The sequence below is a fragment of the Plectropomus leopardus genome, chromosome 8, assembly GCF_026936395.1.
Source record: "Plectropomus leopardus strain MGB_pleo_1.0 chromosome 8, ASM2693639v1, whole genome shotgun sequence".
Classification (NCBI taxonomy): Eukaryota; Metazoa; Chordata; class Actinopteri; order Perciformes; family Serranidae; genus Plectropomus; species Plectropomus leopardus.
Genome location: NC_142183.1, coordinates 5,037,039 through 5,058,437, shown reverse-complemented (window position 1 = coordinate 5,058,437; position 21,399 = coordinate 5,037,039). Strand labels below are relative to the sequence as shown.

The following is a 21,399-nucleotide window of genomic DNA, read 5'->3' as shown; positions in this document are numbered from 1 at the left end:
TTGATGTTGTCACCAAGTTTAACTCCATCTGTTAAGTGTCTTTAAGAGGATTATTAAGGATTATTTAACACAGTTTTAGTTTATATTTATTCACAAAAGAAGTTATGTTGAAAATACTGTACATCATAATACCTATATGTGTTAGAAATGGTTTATTTTGTGTATTTCATGCTTTTAAAATGGTAAATCTGGGGTGTTGAAGTATTTTTTTATGTGACCGTGTACTGTACCTCATTACGCGGTCACAGTGGAATAAAAAAAACGTTTAAAAGCTGAAACCAAAAATGTAAACTTTTCTCTTTCAGTCATTCCTCCTCTGGTGAAACTTCATACGACTCACAGATAAAATTTGACTGTTGCGTCTTTGGGTTGATTAGTGGCCACACTGAGGTTTTAAGTTTGAAGCCAACTTTTGAACCGAAGAGTGAGACCAGTGTGTTGATGTCAGAGCTCCTTCAGAACGAAGAAAACCCTCAACACAGACGGGAAACCCACGGAGTGATTGCATGTTCCCCGTGGGCCCGAAAGTATCTGAATTACACTCGTATTTAAAGCTGATTGTGTGCTTTGGGAATGTTGTGTTTTCTTGGCAGGATCTTGGAGCTGGCGCAGCACAAAACCTCAAAAACTGTTTGGGCAACAACTCCTTGGTGAGTGTGTGAGTCATATGAAATTTTTCCTCTTGATTAAAATGTTGCTTTTTTCTTACATACACTGTAAAATTTGACAAATTGATCTTACTTAAAATAATTTTGGAAACGGATTTGCCTTGAAAATGGAAAGTAAATATAACTATTAAAATTAATTTATGTCAACTTTATATCTAATTGTTAAGTTTACTCAAAAGTCATCTGCATTTACTTAATTTTTTTAAGTTGTTGCAACTTAAAAATGATAAATGTTAGCGACTTCAGTGGTAAAGTTCTGCGACGTCTGTACTGTTTCAGTCTTTCAAGAAAAAACAAATATGATTAAGTACTTTGCAACCAGCAGAATATAGAAATATAGCAAAACATACTTGATTTATTGAAGTTGCTCAAATTCAGAAACATCGATTTAATTAAACTTGAATTAAAATAAATATATATATTTTTTTAAATTATAATAAAATAATACATAAATAATATTTTTTTAAGTTGCAAAAACTTGGAAAAAAAGAGTAAATATAATTAGATTTTTAAGTAAACTTAACATTTTGATATAAATTTGACATAAATTAAGACTAATTGTTATATTACTTGCATTTTTCAAGGCAATCTGTTTCCTAAATGTTTGTAAATAAAATCAACTTGTCAAATTTTAACGGATGAAGAATCCAAATTATTTCAAACAGCTGAAGGCTCAACTGCAACAATCACATTTTTAGAAGATGTTTGATTCTGTTTTACTGCATTGATTTTATTTATATGTGTAGCAGAGAGTAATTTATTGTTTTAGCAGTGACATCATACTGTTTAACAGCCAATCACAGCGCTCGATGCACAAAGAAGACAATGACTTGATTGATTTTATGTTTTTTTAAGAAAAGATGTAAAAAAAAAAAAGCAGATCTACTGATTTTATCAGTGAATGTAAAAACAACACAACATTTCTGATACCACAAGCCACATCACAGCGACCTCTGTTTATTACATTATTGGTTTTAAAGTCTGTAAACATCTTCAGCGTTGCAGGAGGTTTTTTTTCCAGCTGTTACATCATATGAAGCTGCATGCTTGTTCTTTGATCTGGTGTGAAATTGACTCCAAGAGTCCAGGAGCCTCTGTGGTCAGTGTTTCCTTCCTTGAGTGCAGTTTCTCTAAATTACATAATTAAAGACAGATGTTTGGCACGCTTTGAATTTGCAGTTAAAAAGGCGAAACAATGGGAAAAATGAACAAGAGCGGTCACATTCGAGTGAAAGTATCACTTTCGTTTGGTAATCGCCTGCTTGGAAAATATTTATCCTGCTTCTGCACCAACACTGTCATCATCTCATCTCCTTATTGGAAACTTTTCCTCTTTTTCATTGATCAGTGAGAAGCTGAGCTGGGGCAACCAGCAGCCAATAAGGCCCGTCTCCACTGCGGCGCTCGGAGCCGTTCCAAGTGCAAGAATCCAATACCTCGCCAGGCACAAAAGAGACTTCTCAGCAAGGGAGGACCACCGGAGGTAACTGTAGCCCGTCTGCACCCTGAACATTATTGATGACTTATCAAAAAGGCATGAGGGCTGTTTGTGTGTCCAGAGCACCGTACACAAAGCTTTTTATGTTTAGCTGCATCGACATATTTTGAAAAATGTTGACGTTGATGCCTCTCTGATGCTTTTTGGCACAGAGTTGATTCTGGAAATGCAAGCTGCAAAGTGATGTTCAGGACTGATGCCAGCTGCAGGGCGATCAGAGGTGATCACCCCTGAGAGCTGTCGGCATCAATTAGTGCGCGAGAGGCTGTGACGGCAGAGGCTTTTATTTTGATATTGTTTGTTGTTTTCCCCTCTATCAGCTGTCAGATTAAAAGCACAGTAATCTGTGGAGTAATTCAATCACAAGCTCACCCAGGAAGTGTAGCTCCCAGAACAAATAACGATAATTTACTGTAATTGAGGATGGCAGCGATCACCTGCTGGTTTGGTTCAAAGCAGGATGTTCGTCAGAGATTCGGTGTGGAAAAGCTGTGAGCAGATATTATTGATTCAGGCTGCAGAATACACACAGTAAGGACACATTTTGTATTGATTAGTTGAATCCAAAATTGAGATTGTAATAATTTCTGATAATAACACACTGCTGTTCCACATCTAATCTCATCACTCCGCAGCCAAGAAGTCTAGTCCATTTTGTTAATTTCTAATCAGATTATCTGGCAGACTGTCTGGTGCAGCTCCACGAAATCAAATATCACAACATTATTAGTGCAATATCTCAGTATCAGTAGTGTGGCAAAAATGTAGGCCAAGGCAGCTGGTGCTTTTATTTAATCTGAGACTGCAACTACTTTTGTTTTTCATTATGGATTAATCCACATAAAAAATAAAAAATAATGAATCCCAGTTTCTTAAAGGCTGACGTCTTCATATAGTTTGTTGTGTCTGACCAATGATGCAAAACCCAAATATACAACATTTGCAATCATTGTAAACAGAGAAAAGCAGAAACATCCTCACATTTGGCAAGCTGGAGCCAGTGTATGTAAGACACTTTTACTCGAGAAATTACTTACAGTGATAATAATTAGATATTAAAGTATTTATGAATTTTCTGTCCATTAAGTTAAAGTTTTTTTTTATTTTATTTTTTTAATTTTGATCATTGATTAATCTTTATGGTGGAAATAGTCTTTAAAATAAAAATATCATCTGTGAATGGTTAGATTTTTTTCTCCATAAACCTCACATCACTGTGCAATAGTGAAGACTAGATCTTGATTAATATCTAATTTTGGCATATCTTGATTTATGGCACCAAAGGAAGAGCGTCAAACACTGCCAGTACCGGACCTAACTAATTAATAACTAAATCAGCACCCCAGACAAGTTCAGGCACCACCCACCTCCTCAAAAAAAATCTTTTTTTTTAAATTTAAAAAACCAAAATAAGATAAATAATAATAATAATAATCATAATAATAGCAATAAGAATGCTAAAAATAGAAATAGTAAAAATAATAGTAATACTATTAATAATAATAACAATAAAAATACTAATTATTATTATACTTAACAAGAATGAGAGCTAATGAGTAATCAACACAGATGAACAGCTAAGCTAACAAAACTTAAAAGTCACCCACTTTAAAATCATATATTAAGCAAATTTGGCAACATTTACTGTTTGCAGCTTCTCAGATGTGATAATTTGCTGAGTTTATTTATCGTACATCAAAGACATGTCTGTCTGCTGCACTGACTCTTTGGTTCCTACTAAAGATGTAAATCCTGAAAATAGATTTCAAATAATCTGTCACTTTTAAAATCAGCTCAGTAGTTTCAAGCAGACAAGACTTAAACAAGTACATAGTTCATCTATTTTCAGTGGAAGTTTGTTGTTACGAGGACCAATTTATGGTTTATTTTGGTATTTTCATGCAATTTGTTGACAGGAAAAGTATAGACTGTCACCAGCCTTTTTCTTAACAGTCACTCAGAAATGACTTCGCAGAGATGATGCATTCCTTAAATTCTTCAACACGCTCTGTTTTTGACCACACATGAGCAGAACAATGAGCCAAAATAAAACCATCAGCGGGGAGCAGTCGACCTTGCTCATGTGTCATCCTGCTGTCTCGGCTAAATGTTAAACAAATTTAAATGTTTTTGTTGTTGGTGCAGATGATTTTCCACTCGTACCTCCGTCATCAGCCGTGCACTGACACTCATGCATTGTTCTGTATCTCCTCCTTTTTCTGGCTCAAGACGATCTTTTCTCCCGGGCACACAGCACAACATATAATGGATGTGGTAATAGCTTCCACTTTCCTGCAGGAAAGAGGAGGAGGAGGAGGAGGAGGAGGAGGCGAGCTCCTCCAGGAAGACCCAGCGTCCTTCCTCCAAGACTTCGCAGTACGAGCACATTGTCCGCTTGTCAACACCCAAAGCCAGGAGCTCCCAGGAAGCACGGTAAAAGCCTCATTACACATCAAACACCGCCGGTGAAGTGAGGACAAGTGCAGCTGAAGCAAACAAACTCGGGTCGGATTAGTCCTCTGATGTTCAGAGTTATTTGGAAGCATTGTTCCCGCAGATCCTTAAAACGTCTTTAAGTCTCATTTAATTTATTAAAAATAAAATCTAAAAATAAGGTCGTAATTGGTATTAAAGTGTCTTACATAAATCTTTTAAAACTCTTAAAAATTTAGAGAAAATTATAAATATTACTTTTTCTGACATTACATCATGATATCTCAAAATAATTGGTATTATTATTTTTTTAAGTAATTTTCCAAATTTAACATCAGGCAGATTAGGTTACAGGAACCAACAACAGTCAGATTTACCACATCCAAGTTAATGAAAAAATAAAGAACTTTTCAAGGCAAACCAAACCGGTATTTTTATGACACATGTTCATTTTTGTCCTCTTGTTCCACTTTAGAAAGTTTTACTTTTTTTCAGCATTTAAAGTAGATCCTCTTATGTTTTATGTTGAAATAAAGGTTTGACCTAAATTGTCCATATTAAGTAATTAAAGTTGATTATGTTTTTTTTACCCCCACACAGTTTTGGTTTCTGGCCCTAAATTTAATTTTGAGTGGCAATAAAAAGTCTTTAAAAGTCTCAAATCTAACTCGCCTGAAGCTGCTGGGACTCTGTGAGGTTCATTACATATTTGAGTTTTGAGCTCAGTAAGTGTCGATTTTACTTGGAAATCATCACAATCACTGTTATTATGACAGTTTCAAATAAATTGTTTGAAAATAGACAAAAAGATAAATCTTGTAAATCAATCAGCAACTTCTGTTGATAAACACTGTCTCCTACCAGGGAAAGTGATATTAGTGGTGTTTCCAGTAAAACATTTACCCAAAAAATTTGAATCCATAGAGCCAGATCCGCGATTTGCGCAGAATTAGGACCAGCGATCTGCTCTGTTTTAGCCCCCTGTTCACAGAGGAATCTGCACAAATTATCTGCCGACGCCAAAACGCGCTCAAAGTTTGGCAGCTGAGTGCAATTTGCCCTCTTTTTGTGAGTAAGTGGATCTTTTCCCAGTGTTAAATGTTTTTTTTTTTTTCATTTTCAGAACACAGATTAGTTCATAATCTGAAGTATCGGACACATATTCATCAAAATCAACTCGTTCCCACTTAAATGTTAAAAAATGTGTACAGCTTGTGCATCAGCACCATGACAAACTCTTCTGTTTTATAGATTATTTCCACATCCAGCTCTCCATGTTGGCCTCCATCTCGCTGTTTTTTGGCAGATTTGTGACTTGAAAGTCTAAATCTTTTCTTTACCCTCAGGGGGCCCACGTACGATCCAAAGTCTAGAATTTAATCGCTGCAGAATATAACCTGTCACAGAGTTAAATATGAGAAGTCTAACAGGCTCAGCTCCAACACTAACGTCTCCACGCTGTGCGAGGAAGCCAGCGTTTGGACATCTGTTATTTCAGTGTCAGACTGTGGGAGAGAGACGAGCCGAGACAATAGAGCTTATTGTCCAAAGTTCAGGACCCCTGGGACACTCGCAGACAGCCAAGGAAGTCTTTTTATAAATCCTGAACGCCGCAGCAGAACGTGTTGTCGGGCATTTATGTTCTGATTCCAACATGCAACACAAATATTTGTTTTTTATCATTTAGATAGAAGACATTACATTGATTTTTTTTTTAATGCCCTGCACCAAAATAATCATCACCAGCTGTCCTTAATCCCCTCATCCTGTTGCTCCAAAAAAACAACACACAAACAAGATAAATAAATAAACCAGACAAAACACATGGCAGCACATGGCAGGAAAAAGATTACTGTAGGGGAGCTATTTTAGGGGTTTATAATCATTTTTACAAGCTGTTTGCTTACAAACTTCCTGCTGGCAATATGTGTATAAACCAAATTATATACTCAAATACTAATAATACAGTAGTCCTGTTAAAGGTAATTATATGCCTGATTTATTTATTTATTATTATTATTGTGATCATTTATTATTATTATTATTATTTAGATTATTGTTTAGAATATTTTGGGCTTTTTTGCCTTTATTTGATGGGACAGCTGAAAGGGGGAGAGAGAGGGGCCGATGTTGGAGTTGAACCTGCGGCCACTGTGGTGAGGATGTAACATTTGTACATGGGTCACCCGCTCTACCAGTTGAGCTACCCAATAATAATTATTTTTTTATTTTTTTGCAGAAAATATGTCTTGAAAGGTTTTAGCTTGTCATCAGTTTGTATTAGACTTTGAAGTCTTGTTTTTCTTACAAACAAAAGTCTAAACCTTTTGGAAATGTTGGGATTCATTCTCAACCTCTGTGACACAAATCTGTTTTTATTTATTTATTTATTCATTTATTTATTATATATTGCTTTTATTAGATAGTGAGAGAAAGAGGGGTCAAAATAAGGATCTTCCAGTTTCACGGTGTGCATCTTATGCAGCCATTATTCCACAGGGACGCCTTTGTGCTCCAAATGTCCGTTTACTCGTCTCTCAGCTCTCAGAAAATGTCAGTAAATGTCTTATTCTGGCCCTCTGTGGGATACAACTAAAATCTCATAAGTGGGCCTTTATGTTTTGAATATTTACAATAGATGTAATTTCTATTAGAAATCTTCTAGAAGTGGAGAAAAAAAACATGTTAAGGACAAAGACGTACAAGAAAAATTCCCAATATCATGAGAAAAAATTACTTATGTTAATTCAATTTTTCAATTTAATTTCCTTTTATTTGTGGTTTAATTGCTTCTATTGTTGTTTTTGGTCTGTTTTATGTTGACATTATGTGTCCTGCATTATTCGTCCTCTGATCCAGTCATTATGAATATTATAAAACCTCATCTGAATTTGATTAAATTCTATTCATGCATTTTTTAAAAACATTACACAGATATAAAACCTTTTTTTTCTTGTGGCCTGTGAATACAGGATGTTTCTCTTATCTTGGTACGAGTGTCCTCGACCATAACTTAAAATTTTCTCTAACTCAAAACATTGGTGAACACAAATTGGTGAATCCCAAAAATCAATGGGCACTAACAAACAGAGAGTAATCAGGGTGTCGGTGGCTGAGTGGATAAAGCAGGCGCCTCATGATTAAAGACGTGTCTTTGCTGCAGCAGCCTCAGGTTCAACTCCCACTCAAGGCCCTTTGCTGCATTTTGTCCCCACTCTATGTCCCCCTATCACACTATTGATCTGTCCTATCTAACAAAGGCTAAAATGCCAAATAAATAATCTTAAAAAATAAATAAATAAGAACAATCCTGGATATGTGCGAAAATAAGAGAAAATGTTAATATGTTGTTTTTTACATGAGGCTCATTGCTGTTGAGTTTTTCCTTTTTTTGGTGCTTTGAGCACCTCAATGAGAAGACGGACATCTCCATGTCCGATATCTCTGACAACTCTCAACAAAAAAACGATACACAGCAGCGCAGATAAGAGGATAAATATGTACTTTTGAATTCAGGGTGAACTGCACCTTTATGACAAAAACAGCTCAGTGAGAAAACACGTGATGTCAGGCGTTTATTTCTCGCAGTTTTATATGAAAATGTTTTTTCTCCGTTGGTCCCACAGGCCTCCTCACACACCTCAGTGTGAGAATAACTGTCCTGTTTGGCACGTTAATCCCAGAGTGAAATCTGCTGTGATCACACCGCGGCTGCTTCAGCTCTCCAACCCCAAACTGAACCATCCGGACTTCCAGAGCAACAGACAGGTGAGATCCTAAAGCGCTTTATGACATATAATTCAAATAAAACAGAAATGAAAATAGACTGAAAAAAAGACTCTTAGACTCTCTGCATCAGACAAAAAAAGAGGTGTTCGTGTTGTCTTTCAGTCATGTAGATTTTTGACCGTGTTGATTTCTGTTAAAAAAAGCCTCTTTCCTCCGATTTTAAATATTCATTGAGGTCTGTTGTCTTGCAGAATTAATGCATTAATGTAACCAAGTACCTTTTATTTCCCGGCCCTTAATTTACAGGATTTGCTGAAAATTAAATACTAATATAAATGTACAGATTAAATATAGAGAAAATGCATTTTATATTGCAGTAAATATTGATATCATTGTGTAAAATTACTTAAATTGTGGTGCAGATTTAATCACGTTTCCTAACTCCCACATTGTAATATGCCTTTGGTCATAAATATCGGGGAAACATTTGAAATGAGTTTTTAGTTTTCTGAAAACTTTCTGAACAGCCAGTGATGATCTCAGCTCGACCTTCAGCTGCCAGTTTTTCTTCAGTTCTTCAGTGTTTGAATTTAAATTTGTCTTTCTGCTGCACAGAGCGTTAAATCCGTCGTCTCGTTTGCTTCAAAGACGGCTCGAGTCTCCCAGCGGCTGGTCCAGCTGTCGCTGCCCCGACTGAAGCAGAGCAACATCTGCCTCCAGCTCGGACACCCGGTGGATTCAATCTGGACGGTAAGAGCACCTTTTGATAAATCACTTCTTTAAGTATTTGTGCAGTATTTTGTAAACGTTGTTAGCCCTTTGAAACCTGGATCAAGGTCACTTTTCTTGTGCTGCATTCAGATACCTTTCACAAGTATTTAAACCTCCGGACCCTGAGCAAATAGGTTTGATTTCTTAAGAAATAAATACATTTTATTTTATTTTTTTTAAAGCTAGGGGGAAACATTCAGAGGCCTACACTTCTAATCATCATAATCATATATTTTAAATTATTTTACAGAATTATTATTATTTCTAAGGATTTTTTTACCAGGTAATTTTCCTGTTTTTTATCCTCCATTTGTTTGTACTTTGGGTTTTTTTTGTTGTTTTTTTTTTTTCTAATCTCTGTGTCATTTCTCTACTTCTTCCTGTGTTTTTGAAAAAAAAAGAAAAATCAAATCCAAATCCAAATTGCCCAGGTTTCAGGGGGTTAAACAGTAGAAGACTCAAAATCCAGTAGTTATTATTTTGAAAGAATGTTTTCCACGAGTACAATCTTAGTTAAAACAAACAGCTCAACAAAGCAGGAACAGTTTTGGCTGTAAGTTTGACATCAAACACAGTCAATTAAAATATTTTCCATCTGTCATAAACTTGTTTTCACATGATGAGAAAATGTTTTAATTAACTTTGGCTGATGAACGTGTTTGGAAAATTCCAAACGACTGTTTCATGATCGTCTGCTTACACGCCTTCGCCAGATTTTTATTGGCTATCCGTCCGTATGATCTGTGGTTTTGCCGTCTGGCTCTTATTTTGACATATGAAACATTTACAGAAAAATGTATAATGACAAATGACCGTTTGTTTGAAATGCAGCTGAGTGTGATTCGCCTCTTCAAAGACTTCAGTTTTTGGGCCAAAGTCAAATTTTTCTCAGTACTGAAACTAAACATCTGATTCTCTAACATCAGGTTTCAAAGGCAGCGAAGAGCGCCACGGCGAGCGCTCGAGTTGAAATGCTGGCGACTCCAAAACAGCTTTCCAAGGACTACATCCCGCCGCGAGAACCAGAGTGGAGACGAAACAACGTCCTGTCCGTCTGAGCTTCCCTGAACATCACGACCAGGTCAGTGCTTCATTCAGCCTGAAACAGCAAACGCTCATAATGTGATAGGAGATGTCAGATATATGTGATCTTGATTTTTAAAAACGATAAAGATGGTAGTGATAATCATTTTGGACATTTAACTTCTTTTGCTGCTTTATTCGCACCGTGCATTTAAAGTTTTGAGCCAACAATAACGACAAAGCTTTACGACGAGCAGTTTTTGTAATAAAACACCATAAAATGACAAAAAAGGAAGTTAAGAGCCAAGCCAAGCATACACACCCAAATTTAGTAACAGGACCTAAATAATGGCATAAAACTGGACTAAAACAAATAAAAATGAACTGTGAATGAATCATAGATTCTTAGAAAACCCAGCCGAAAGATAGATATGTTAAAATGTAAAACTTATTTTGAGGCGTCTGGAGGGTAAATGTCAGTGAGAACAACCCAAACTGGAGCGTCTGTTTCTTTGCACTGCTGTTGATATCGTTACCACGTTTATAAAACCATGAATAAAAGTTTTGGACTGCGTTTTTAGACTGTGAGAGATTGATGGTTTGAATTTCAGAGCAGAGGATGAAAAATGTTAGGAATAAAAACATGTCTGTCTGAGATCTGCAGCTTTTGTCTGAACCAAACCAGCTCTGGTTCTTGAACCGTTTCCAGTCAGGATTCTTTGAGTTCAATCCAAAATTAAGAGCAGGAACTAGGGGTCGACAGATTATTGGCCCGGCCGATTATCGGCACATAATCAGATTTTCCAGGCCTGGAAAAAGTCTCTTAATTTTTGAAAATCATTGAAAGTTTTAGAAAAGTCATGGAATTTAATGAAATTGTTGCAGTATTTTTCTGTGGATAACCTCCAACGTAATTTAACATGATGACAAATTTATTTTGCTGAATCGTAGCTCTAATATGCGTTTGACGTTTTGTTTACCATCATTTATGTTGTTTCGTTTTTTGACTTCTTTGAATCTGATATGCTAAAAAAATAGCTTGGCAAGTGGGGCAAACTTTTTTTTTGTTACGGGTTCTTGAGAAGTTATGGAAAAGTTTCAAAATTTTGTCCATAAACGTGTGGGAACCCCATTTATATCACAACCATGTGTGTATAAATCTTTCACTGACTTTAGGTTTTTTTTTAGCATTTAAGCGTAATTTTTCCTCTGAGGTGACATCAGTCTCACCACTTCCTCTACATCTCTGAAGTTTTTGATTTGGGACAGATGTAAGTCCGCTATGAGTTTTTATTTTTTTCTACTTTTAGATCTGTCACAGCGTCACTTCAGGCCACTGCGTGCATGCATGTGCAGTCTGAGTGTGAGAAAATTTCCACCAGAGCCGTTCAGAAGCTCCCCTTTCCCCTTTAGAGGTCATGACTTGTTGGAAAACCTCAATCTGGCCACAGTTAAGGTTACAAAGGGTGCTGAGGCTTCGGTTCGGAAAATCCGCTGTAATCCCACTTACACTTGTGTCAGTGAGTATTACATAAAAGTAGTCACAGTTGATGTGTTCAGAGGTGGAGACTCGCTGCTGTAATTTGATTTGGAGCGCTGCAGGCGGTGGCAGCCAGCGACGGCTTTTAGATCAGTGCAGGTTTCTGGACCGGCCCGGCTAGACATCAAAGGGGATTGAAGCCACGTCCCGCTGGGAGGCTAATCTGGGATTAGCTTCCCGCGATCATGACCTGAGACCACAAGGTAGTGAGCAGGAGCCGGGGACAATACTGCCTTTTAGCCAAATATTTCTCAGAGGCAGAAATTTGAGTGCAGCCTTCAGGTGGAGCTAAAGGATCTTTATTTTACAGTCAAACAGCTGTGTTTACACTCGTGTTTGTCACCAAAACACCCTGTGTGTGTTGCCGTACCCACCAGTGAGGTCACCGAGGTCACGACCTCTGTTTTTTTGTAAGTGGTCTTTTTTTAAGGGAGCTTTAGGCGCCTTTTATAAGTTATTTTGGGGAACAATGAGTAAGACAAGTAAGATTATTCTGTATTTGTTTCCCCGTTCTCATCATTCTTTCATTCTTAAATTTACTTATTTGTTTCCCGTCTCTTTTTTTTTTTAAATACTAGTTTTAATCTTCTCAACCTTGTTTGATCCCCACTGATGTGATGTCGTCTTTCCATTTGATTTCTTATATTATTTTTTATCGTCTTTTTTTGCTTTTATTGTTACATTAGATTTTTTTTATCCATTTATTACTTAAACTGCCTTTTGAGATCAGCCTGTTTTACTACTTTTATTCCTTGTTTGGCTTTTTTGTTCGTGTTCGCATTTTGTTCTTGTCCTTTTGTTTGACAAAAACTCCTGATTAAATTAACATCTGCTGATGATTGGAGTTTCTATAGAAACAAAATGTAAATATTTCACTGGCAGAGAAGGAGTAATACAAGGTGTTCCTCATGATTTTCACCTGGAACATGGACGAAATTTTTAAAGGACCTTTGTAAATGTTTTTATTGCTGTGCTGTTGCTTTGCATTTTTCAGTACAAACTTTGCTGTTATTATGTAAATCTTAAACAATTACTCCATTAATTTAAAGTCGGTCACCATAAAAATTAATAATATTTTAATAATCATCATTTATTAAGAGAAAAGGCCAAGTATTTTCTAGTTCCATTTTTTTCTCTCTTGTAAATTGAATATAACTTGATTTTTATTTTTTTTTTTCTATTTTCCGACACTTATAATAGATAGGTTGATGCTGAAAATAATATTAGCAGTAAATTACCGATAATAATATTAAGTAAATTTACCAATTTACGCTCATCTTCGTCGATGCACTCTGCGGTTTAGTTCACTGTTGTCAGCTGTTCTGTGCCAACAGACTCACACAGGATGTGTGCAGCCCACATCTTCTGCTAAACACAGGAAACAGTTAAAACCAGACGCTCTCATGCTGTCACCCTGCTATGTGAGATGATTAGACAGTCCCTCAGCCTTCATGTACAGGTGTGATGTTCTTGTTTTGATACCTTCCTGCTTCACACCTCAGTAATATAACTTAAATCCGACAGTTTAACGATTGAGAAAATTCTGCTATTTTAATCAAATAAACTAAAACCTAGAATCCCCCTCACAAAGTTTCGTTTTGAATAGTTTTTTAAGTTAATTTAACCCTTTTTTTTGATTGCGTGCTGTGACTCTGCAAACAACCGTGTCAGGGTGGAGTTACAGGAACTCTCCCCAAACAAAAACCTCTTTGGTAAATATTCCCTGAGCTGTGAGAAACTGGCAGCAGCAGCACCACGTCTGTGCTGTGTGGTTTTGAACTAGAACCAGTTGGAGCAATACATGTGCTGGACTGGACTTCACTCTGCCAACTTAGTATTTACATGATAAATCATCACTCATGCTGCATGAGATGAGGTGCATCCATATGGTTTTGCTTTGGTTTATTCGTTTGCCAGAATGGTCCAAAACAGGAGGAACAGATGTGGATGTCAGAGTTTATCTAAAGGTGTTTAAAATAAGTCCAAGGATTGTTAAATTTTAGTTTTAGGGTTTTTTTTATTTGGTTGTGTTAATATAAAAATGTCATAAAATAATACATAATAAATAAATAAATAAGAATAAAATAATCTTTTATTAATCCTAATTTATATATATAACTATAGCACGTTAAAAATTCATAGTATAGTATGTCATAACAAAAGTCATGGACAGATGGTTAGAGAGAAAGAAAGAGATTGATTCATCATTGATCCCAAGGTACTTTTTGACATCTGGTATCTTAGTGTGCATGGCATAAAAACGAAAAATACACATTGATCAAGAATAATAACATTAGGACAAACACACACAGAAATTAATTTATAGTCGAGCACAGCAGACAGCTGTGATAGATGCTTTAATGCTGGTTGTGCTAATGTGAGGTGGTTAACAGTGCATGTATTACAGATGTGCAGTGATTAAATTAAAATGAAAAACAGTCCATGAATTATGAGCTCTGTGGAACATATGAAATACAAATTGAAGATAAATAAATGAACAAATACGAATGCAGATCATGCATCAAGTGAACAGAACCAGTCAGTACCAGCAGTGCAGTCCAGCAGACTAATGAAAAAAATGCAGGTCAACATTCAGTTCATTTTAACTCACCAAGGTTGGGAGGAAATGTATCACACAAAATAACTCATAGTATAATGTGTCGTCCAAAATATCACAAAAAGTCATATTATATTATGTTTCCCAAAAAAGTGTAAAAAAAATCAGTCATACAACAGTGTGGTCCCAAATGACACAAAAAAGTCATATCATGTCCAAAATGTTGCAGAAAAAAAATAGTGTAGTGTTTTATCCAAAATGTGGTAAAAAACAAAACAAAACAAAAAAACCCAACAATATAGTATTTCGCAAAAAATGTTGCAAAAAAGTCTGTGTAGTATGCCGTCCAAAATGGAATCAAAGCATCATAGTATAGTCTGTCCTCACTAAAAGGTCACTAAAAGGTTATGTCATCCAAAATGACATAAAAATGTCATATCATAGTATGTTATCAAAAATGGCTTCAAAATTTGCATAAGAACATCATACCATAGTATGTTGAAGAAAATCGCATAAAAAACGTCATAGTATAGTTTGTTGCCGAAGTGGCATAGAATCATTATAGTATATTTATTAAAAGATATTAAAAATTGTATGGTATATTATCTCGGCCAAAATGTCATAAAAACAGCATATTTGTCGTCAGAAAAATTGTCGATTAGTACGTCGTCCAAAATGACTCCAAAAGGTCAAAGTATAGTATGTTTATGCAATTTCGTGTTCAGCACTTATTTCGATAAAATATGTCATTTTCAGCCCTTTTTTTAACATGTCAAATTTATTTTGACAAACTATACTGTTGATCAAACCAAATTTTTGTGACATGCTATATTATGACGTTTTTGGCGGGTTTTTGGATATGCTATACTATAATTTATGTCTCCAAATTATGTCTTTTTCAGACATTTTTCCGACATGAAAAAATGTGGCGTTTTTTGACATACTACGGTGTGGGTTTTTAGCTATGATGTTTTGGGCCTTCATTTCGACACTGTATGAAGTAACGTGTCTCTACAAGCTATAATATGATGTTTTCAGCCCTTTTTTTAGGACACGTCATGTTTTTTGTTTTCCTTTGTTGGCCTTTGTTTCTACTTTTTATATTATGACGCATCTCTTCAAACTATAAAGTGTTGTTTTTAGCCATTTTGGGGACATGTCAAAATTTGACACTGTATTATGTGACTTTTTGTGATTTTTGGACTTTTTTTTTGACATGCTAAATTATGACATTTTGGGCCTTTTTTGGGCTTTGTTTCCAATTTGTATGCTATGACACGTCTCTACAGACTATAATATGTTGTTTTTTCACTGATTTGTCAACATGCTAAATTGTGATGTTTTTGGATTTTTTTGCCCTTGTTTCCACTTTGTATGCTATGACACGTCTCTAAAGGCTATAATATGTTGTTTTTAGCCATTTTTGGGACATGTCAAAATTTGACATTTTTGCCTTACTATACTATGCAATTTTTTCGCTCATATTTCAACATGCTAAGTTATGAAGTTTTTGGCATTTCTTGGCCCTTGTTTCCACTTTGTATGCTATGACACGTCTCTAAAGACTATAATATGTCGTTTTTAGCCACTCTTGGGACATGCCAAAATTTGACATTTTTGCCTTACTATACTATGCGATTTTTTTCGCAGATTTTTCAACATGTTAAATTATGACGTTTTTGGACTTTTTTTGGCCTTTGTTTCCACTTTGTATGCTATGACACGTCTCTACAGACTATAATATGTTGTTTTTAGCCATTTTTGGGACATGCCAAAATTTGACATTTTTGACTTACTATACTATGCGATTTTTTCGCTGATTTGTCAACATGTTAAATTATGAGGTTTTAGGACTTTTTTGGCCCTTGTTTCCACTTTGTATGCTATTAGACGCTTCTAAAGGCTATAAAATGTCGTTTTTAGCCACTCGTGGGACATGTCAAAATTTGACATTTTTGCCTTACTATACTATGCGATTTTTTCGCTGATTTGTCAACATGCTAAATTATGACGTTTATGGCCTTTTTTGGCCCTTGTTTCCACTTTGTATACTATGACACGTCTCTAAAGGCTATAATATGTTGTTTTTAGCCATTTTTGGGACATGCCAAAATTTGACATTTTTGCCTTACTATACTATGCGATTTTTTCGCTGATTTGTCAACATGTTAATTCATGAGGTTTTTGGACTTTTTTGGCCCTTGTTTCCACTTTGTATGCTATTAGACGCCTCTAAAGACTATAATATGTTGTTTTTAGCCATTTTTGGGACATGCCAAAATTTGACATTTTTGCCTTACTATACTATGCGATTTTTTCGCTAATTTGTCAACATGCTAAATTATGACGTTTTTGGACTTTTTTGGCCCTTGTTTCCACTTTGTATGCTATGACACGCCTCTAAAGGCTATAATATGTTGTTTTTAGCCATTTTGGGGACATGCCAAAATTTGACATTTTTGCCTTACTATACTATGCGATTTTTTTCGCTGATTTGTCAACATGCTAAATTATGACGTTTTTAGACTTTTTTGGCCCTTTATTCCACTTTGTATGCTATTAGACGCCTCTAAAGACTATAATATGTTGTTTTTAGCCATTTTTGGGACATGCCAAAATTTGACATTTTTGCCTTACTATACTATGCGATTTTTTCGCTGATTTTTCAACATGCTAAATTATGACGTTTATGGCCTTTTTTGGCCCTTGTTTCCACTTTGTATACTATGACACGTCTCTAAAGGCTATAATATGTCGTTTTTAGCCATTTTTGGGACATGCCAAAATTTGACATTTTTGCCTTACTATACTTGCGATTTTTCCGCAGATTTTTCAACATGTTAAATTATGATGTTTTTGGACTTTTTTGGCCCTTGTTTCCACTTTGTATGCTATGACACGTCTTTAAAGACTATAATATGTCGTTTTTAGCCATTTTTGGGACATGCCAAAATTTGACATTTTTGCCTTACTATACTATGCGATTTTTTCGCTGATTTGTCAACATGCTACATTATGACATTTATGGCCTTTTTTGGCCCTTGTTTCCACTTTGTATACTATGACACGTCTCTAAAGACAATAATATGTCATTTTTAGCCATTTTTGGGACATGTCAAAATTTGACATTTTTGCCTTACTATACTATGCGATTTTTTCGCTGATTTGTCAACATGCTAAATTATGATGTTTTTGGACGTTTTTCTCACTTGTTTCCACTTGGTATGCTATGACACGCCTCTACAGGCTATAATATGTCGTTTTTAGCCATTTTTGGGACATGCCAAAATTTGACATTTTTGCCTTACTATACTATGCGATTTTTTCGCTGATTTGTCAACATGTTAAATTATGAGGTTTTAGGACTTTTTTGGCCCTTGTTCCCAATTTGTACGCTATTAGACGCCTCTAAAGGCTATAATATGTCGTTTTTAGCCACTCTTGGGACATGTCAAAATTTGACATTTTTGCCTTACTATACTATGCGTTTTTTTCGCTGATTTATCAACATGTTAATTTATGAGGTTTTTGGACTTTTTTGGCCCTTGTTTCCACTTTGTATGCTATTAGACGCCTCTAAAGGCTATAATATGTTGTTTTTAGCCATTTTTGGGACATGCCAAAATTTGACATTTTTGCCTATGCGATTTTTTCGCTGATTTGTCAACATGTTAAATTATGAGGTTTTTGGACTTTTTTGGCCCTTGTTTCCACTTTGTATGCTATTAGACGCCTCTAAAGGCTATAATATGTTGTTTTTAGCCATTTTTGGGACATGCCAAAATTTGACATTTTTGCCTTACTATACTATGCGATTTTTTAGCTGATTTTTCAACATGCTAAATTATGACGTTTATGGCCTTTTTTGGCCCTTGTTTCCACTTTGTATGCTATGACACGTCTCTAAAGGCTATAATATGTCGTTTTTAGCCATTTTTGGGACATGCCAAAATTTGACATTTTTGCCTTACTATACTATGCGATTTTTTCGCTGATTTGTCAACATGCTAAATTATGAGGTTTTTGGACTTTTTTGGCCCTTGTTTCCACTTTGTATGCTATGACACCTCTGTAAAGGCTATAATATGTCGTTTTTGGCCATTTTTGGGACATGCCAAAATTTGACATTTTTGCCTTACTATACTATGCGATTTTTTCGCTGATTTGTCAACATGTTAATTTATGAGGTTTTTGGACTTTTTGGGCCCTTGTTTCCACTTTGTATGCTACGACACGTCTCTAAAGGCTATAACATTTTGTTTTTAGCCATTTTTGGGACATGCCAAAATTTGACATTTTTGCCTTACTATACTATGCGATTTTTTTCGCTGATTTGTCAACATGCTAAATTATGAGGTTTTAGGACTTTTTTGGCCCTTGTTTCCACTTTGTATGCTATGACACGTCTTTAAAGACTATAATATGTCGTTTTTAGCCATTTTTGGGACATGCCAAAATTTGACATTTTTGCCTTACTATACTATGCGATTTTTTCGCTGATTTTTCAACATGCTAAATTATGACGTTTTGGACTTTTTGGCCCTTGTTTCCACTTTGTATGCTATGACACGTCTCTAAAGGCTATAATATGTCGTTTTAGCCATTTTTGGGACATGCCAAAATTTGACATTTTGCCTTACTATACTATGCGATTTTTCGCTGATTTGTCAACATGTTAAATTATGAGGTTTTGGACTTTTTGGCCCTTGTTTCCACTTTGTATGCTATGACGCGCCTCTAAAGACTATAATATGTTGTTTTTAGCCATTTTTGGGACATGCCAAAATTTGACATTTTTGCCTTACTATACTATGCGATTTTTTAAGCTGATTTGTCAACATGCTAAATTATGAGGTTTTGGACTTTTTTGGCCCTTGTTTCCACTTTGTATGCTATGACACGTCTTTAAAGACTATAATATGTCGTTTTTAGCCATTTTTGGGACATGCCAAAATTTGACATTTTTGCCTTACTATACTATGCGATTTTTTTCGCTGATTTGTCAACATGCTAAATTATGACGTTTATGGCCTTTTTTGGCTCTTGTTTCCACTTTGTATACTATGACACATCTCTAAAGGCTATAATATGTTGTTTTTAGCCATTTTTGGGACATGCCAAAATTTGACATTTTTGCCTTACTATACTATGCGATTTTTTTCGCTGATTTGTCAACATGCTAAATTATGACGTTTTTGGACTTTTTTGGCCCTTGTTTCCACTTTGTATGCTATTAGACGCCTCTAAAGACTATAATATGTTGTTTTTAGCCATTTTTGGGACATGCCAAAATTTGACATTTTTGCCTTACTATACTATGCGATTTTTTCGCTGATTTTTCAACATGCTAAATTATGACGTTTATGGCCTTTTTTGGCCCTTGTTTCCACTTTGTATACTATGACACGCCTCTAAAGGCTATAATATGTTGTTTTTAGCCATTTTTGGGACATGCCAAAATTTGACATTTTTGCCTTACTATACTATGCGATTTTTTTCGCTGATTTGTCAACATGCTAAATTATGACGTTTTTGGACTTTTTTGGCCCTTGTTTCCACTTTGTATGCTATTAGACGCCTCTAAAGACTATAATATGTTGTTTTTAGCCATTTTTGGGACATGCCAAAATTTGACATTTTTGCCTTACTATACTATGCGATTTTTTTCGCTGATTTGTCAACATGCTAAATTATGATGTTTTTCGACTTTTTTGGCCCTTGTTTCCACTTTGTATGCTATGACACGTCTTTAAAGACTATAATATGTTGTTTTTAGCCATTTTTGGGACATGCCAAAATTTGACATTTTTGCCTTACTATACTATGCGATTTTTTTCGCTGATTTGTCAACATGTTAATTTATGAGGTTTTTGGACTTTTTTGGCCCTTGTATCCACTTTGTATGCTATGACACGTCTCGAAAGGCTATAATATGTTGTTTTTTTCCATTTTTGAGACATGTCAAACTTTGATATTTTTGCCATACTATAGCATGCAATCTTTTGCCATTATTTTACCATGCTAAATTATGATGTTTTGGCCTTTGTTTCCACTTTGCAAACTATGACGTGTCTCTAGAAGCTCTACTAGGAAGGCACACACTGTTTCCACTTTTAAGGTTAGATTTCAGACCTTACTCTTCGATAAAGGTCATAATTAGGGCTGGCTCTGGTTGCCTGGACCAGCCCCTAGGTTTTCTGACATAGGTTTAATCTGTCAGGGGACTTTCTATGATACACTGAACTCCTTTTCCTTGTCACACTCCCTTCATCTGAAAATACTCATGTCTGTTTACTGCACTACGTTTACTGCATTACGCTTACACCGTTGCCTCTCCGGAGTTTTCTTTCTGCTTTGTTTCCTAGTTTTCCCGGATCCTGGCTGTAATCTTGGCTGCGCTTAATCATGGTAATAGCTGTGCTGGCGCTGTGACCCTGCCTTTGGTTGTGCTCATGATGTGGCTGCACTGATACTGTACCCCCGGCTCGGGCTGATCGTGATCTTGGTTTTTCCACTGCTGTGGTCCTGACTGAAGCTACGCCTGTGTCGTGGGTCCTGATTACATCAATGCCGTGATTGCGTTCGACGCAACCCTCTACTACCATTATTAGACCTTCCTCCACTATCAATATACGAATGAGACTCTTAGCAGCACCCTCAATATTATCATAGTGTGTACTTAGTAATTTCACATCAATCATTATTGTAATATCACGTGTATGTTTCCATTATTGTTGTGCATCTCTCCCCCTCTCTTCCCCTCTCCCTTTCTCTTTCCTTTTTGACACGATTGTCATCATCCTCTGCTTCTCTTCCTGAGATTTCACCCCTTTTTTACCCCCATTGAAAGGGTTCTTTTTTAAAGGGATGTCGTACAATGTAAACACTCTGAAGCAAACCATGTAATGTGATGATGGGCTTTAAAAATAAAATTTACTTCACTTGATTTGTCTAATATGTTATTTTTAGCCATTTTTGAGACATGTCAAAATTTGACATTTTTACTGTTTTATCGTTTTGGGACTTTTTTGGCCCTTGTTTCCACTTTGTATGCTATGACACGCCTCTAAAGGCTATAATATGTTGTTTTTAGCCATTTTTGGGACATGCCAAAATTTGACATTTTTGCCTTACTATACTATGCGATTTTTTTCGCTGATTTGTCAACATGCTAAATTAT

General features: G+C 35.7%; 1 protein-coding gene across 1 annotated transcript in view; it reads left to right on the top strand.

The window, feature by feature from the left end:
• Positions 1-21,399, top strand: part of spmap2l (sperm microtubule associated protein 2 like) — a 24,248-nt gene extending 2,849 nt beyond the window's left edge. Inside the window, exons 4-10 of the mRNA XM_088081418.1 lie at positions 594-650; positions 2,017-2,151; positions 4,465-4,599; positions 8,226-8,367; positions 8,944-9,078; positions 10,026-10,180; positions 20,585-21,399. Coding sequence (XP_087937544.1) covers positions 594-650; positions 2,017-2,151; positions 4,465-4,599; positions 8,226-8,367; positions 8,944-9,078; positions 10,026-10,157 — 736 coding nt within the window. The 3' untranslated portion in view covers positions 10,158-10,180; positions 20,585-21,399. The remainder of the gene's footprint in view (positions 1-593; positions 651-2,016; positions 2,152-4,464; positions 4,600-8,225; positions 8,368-8,943; positions 9,079-10,025; positions 10,181-20,584) is intronic.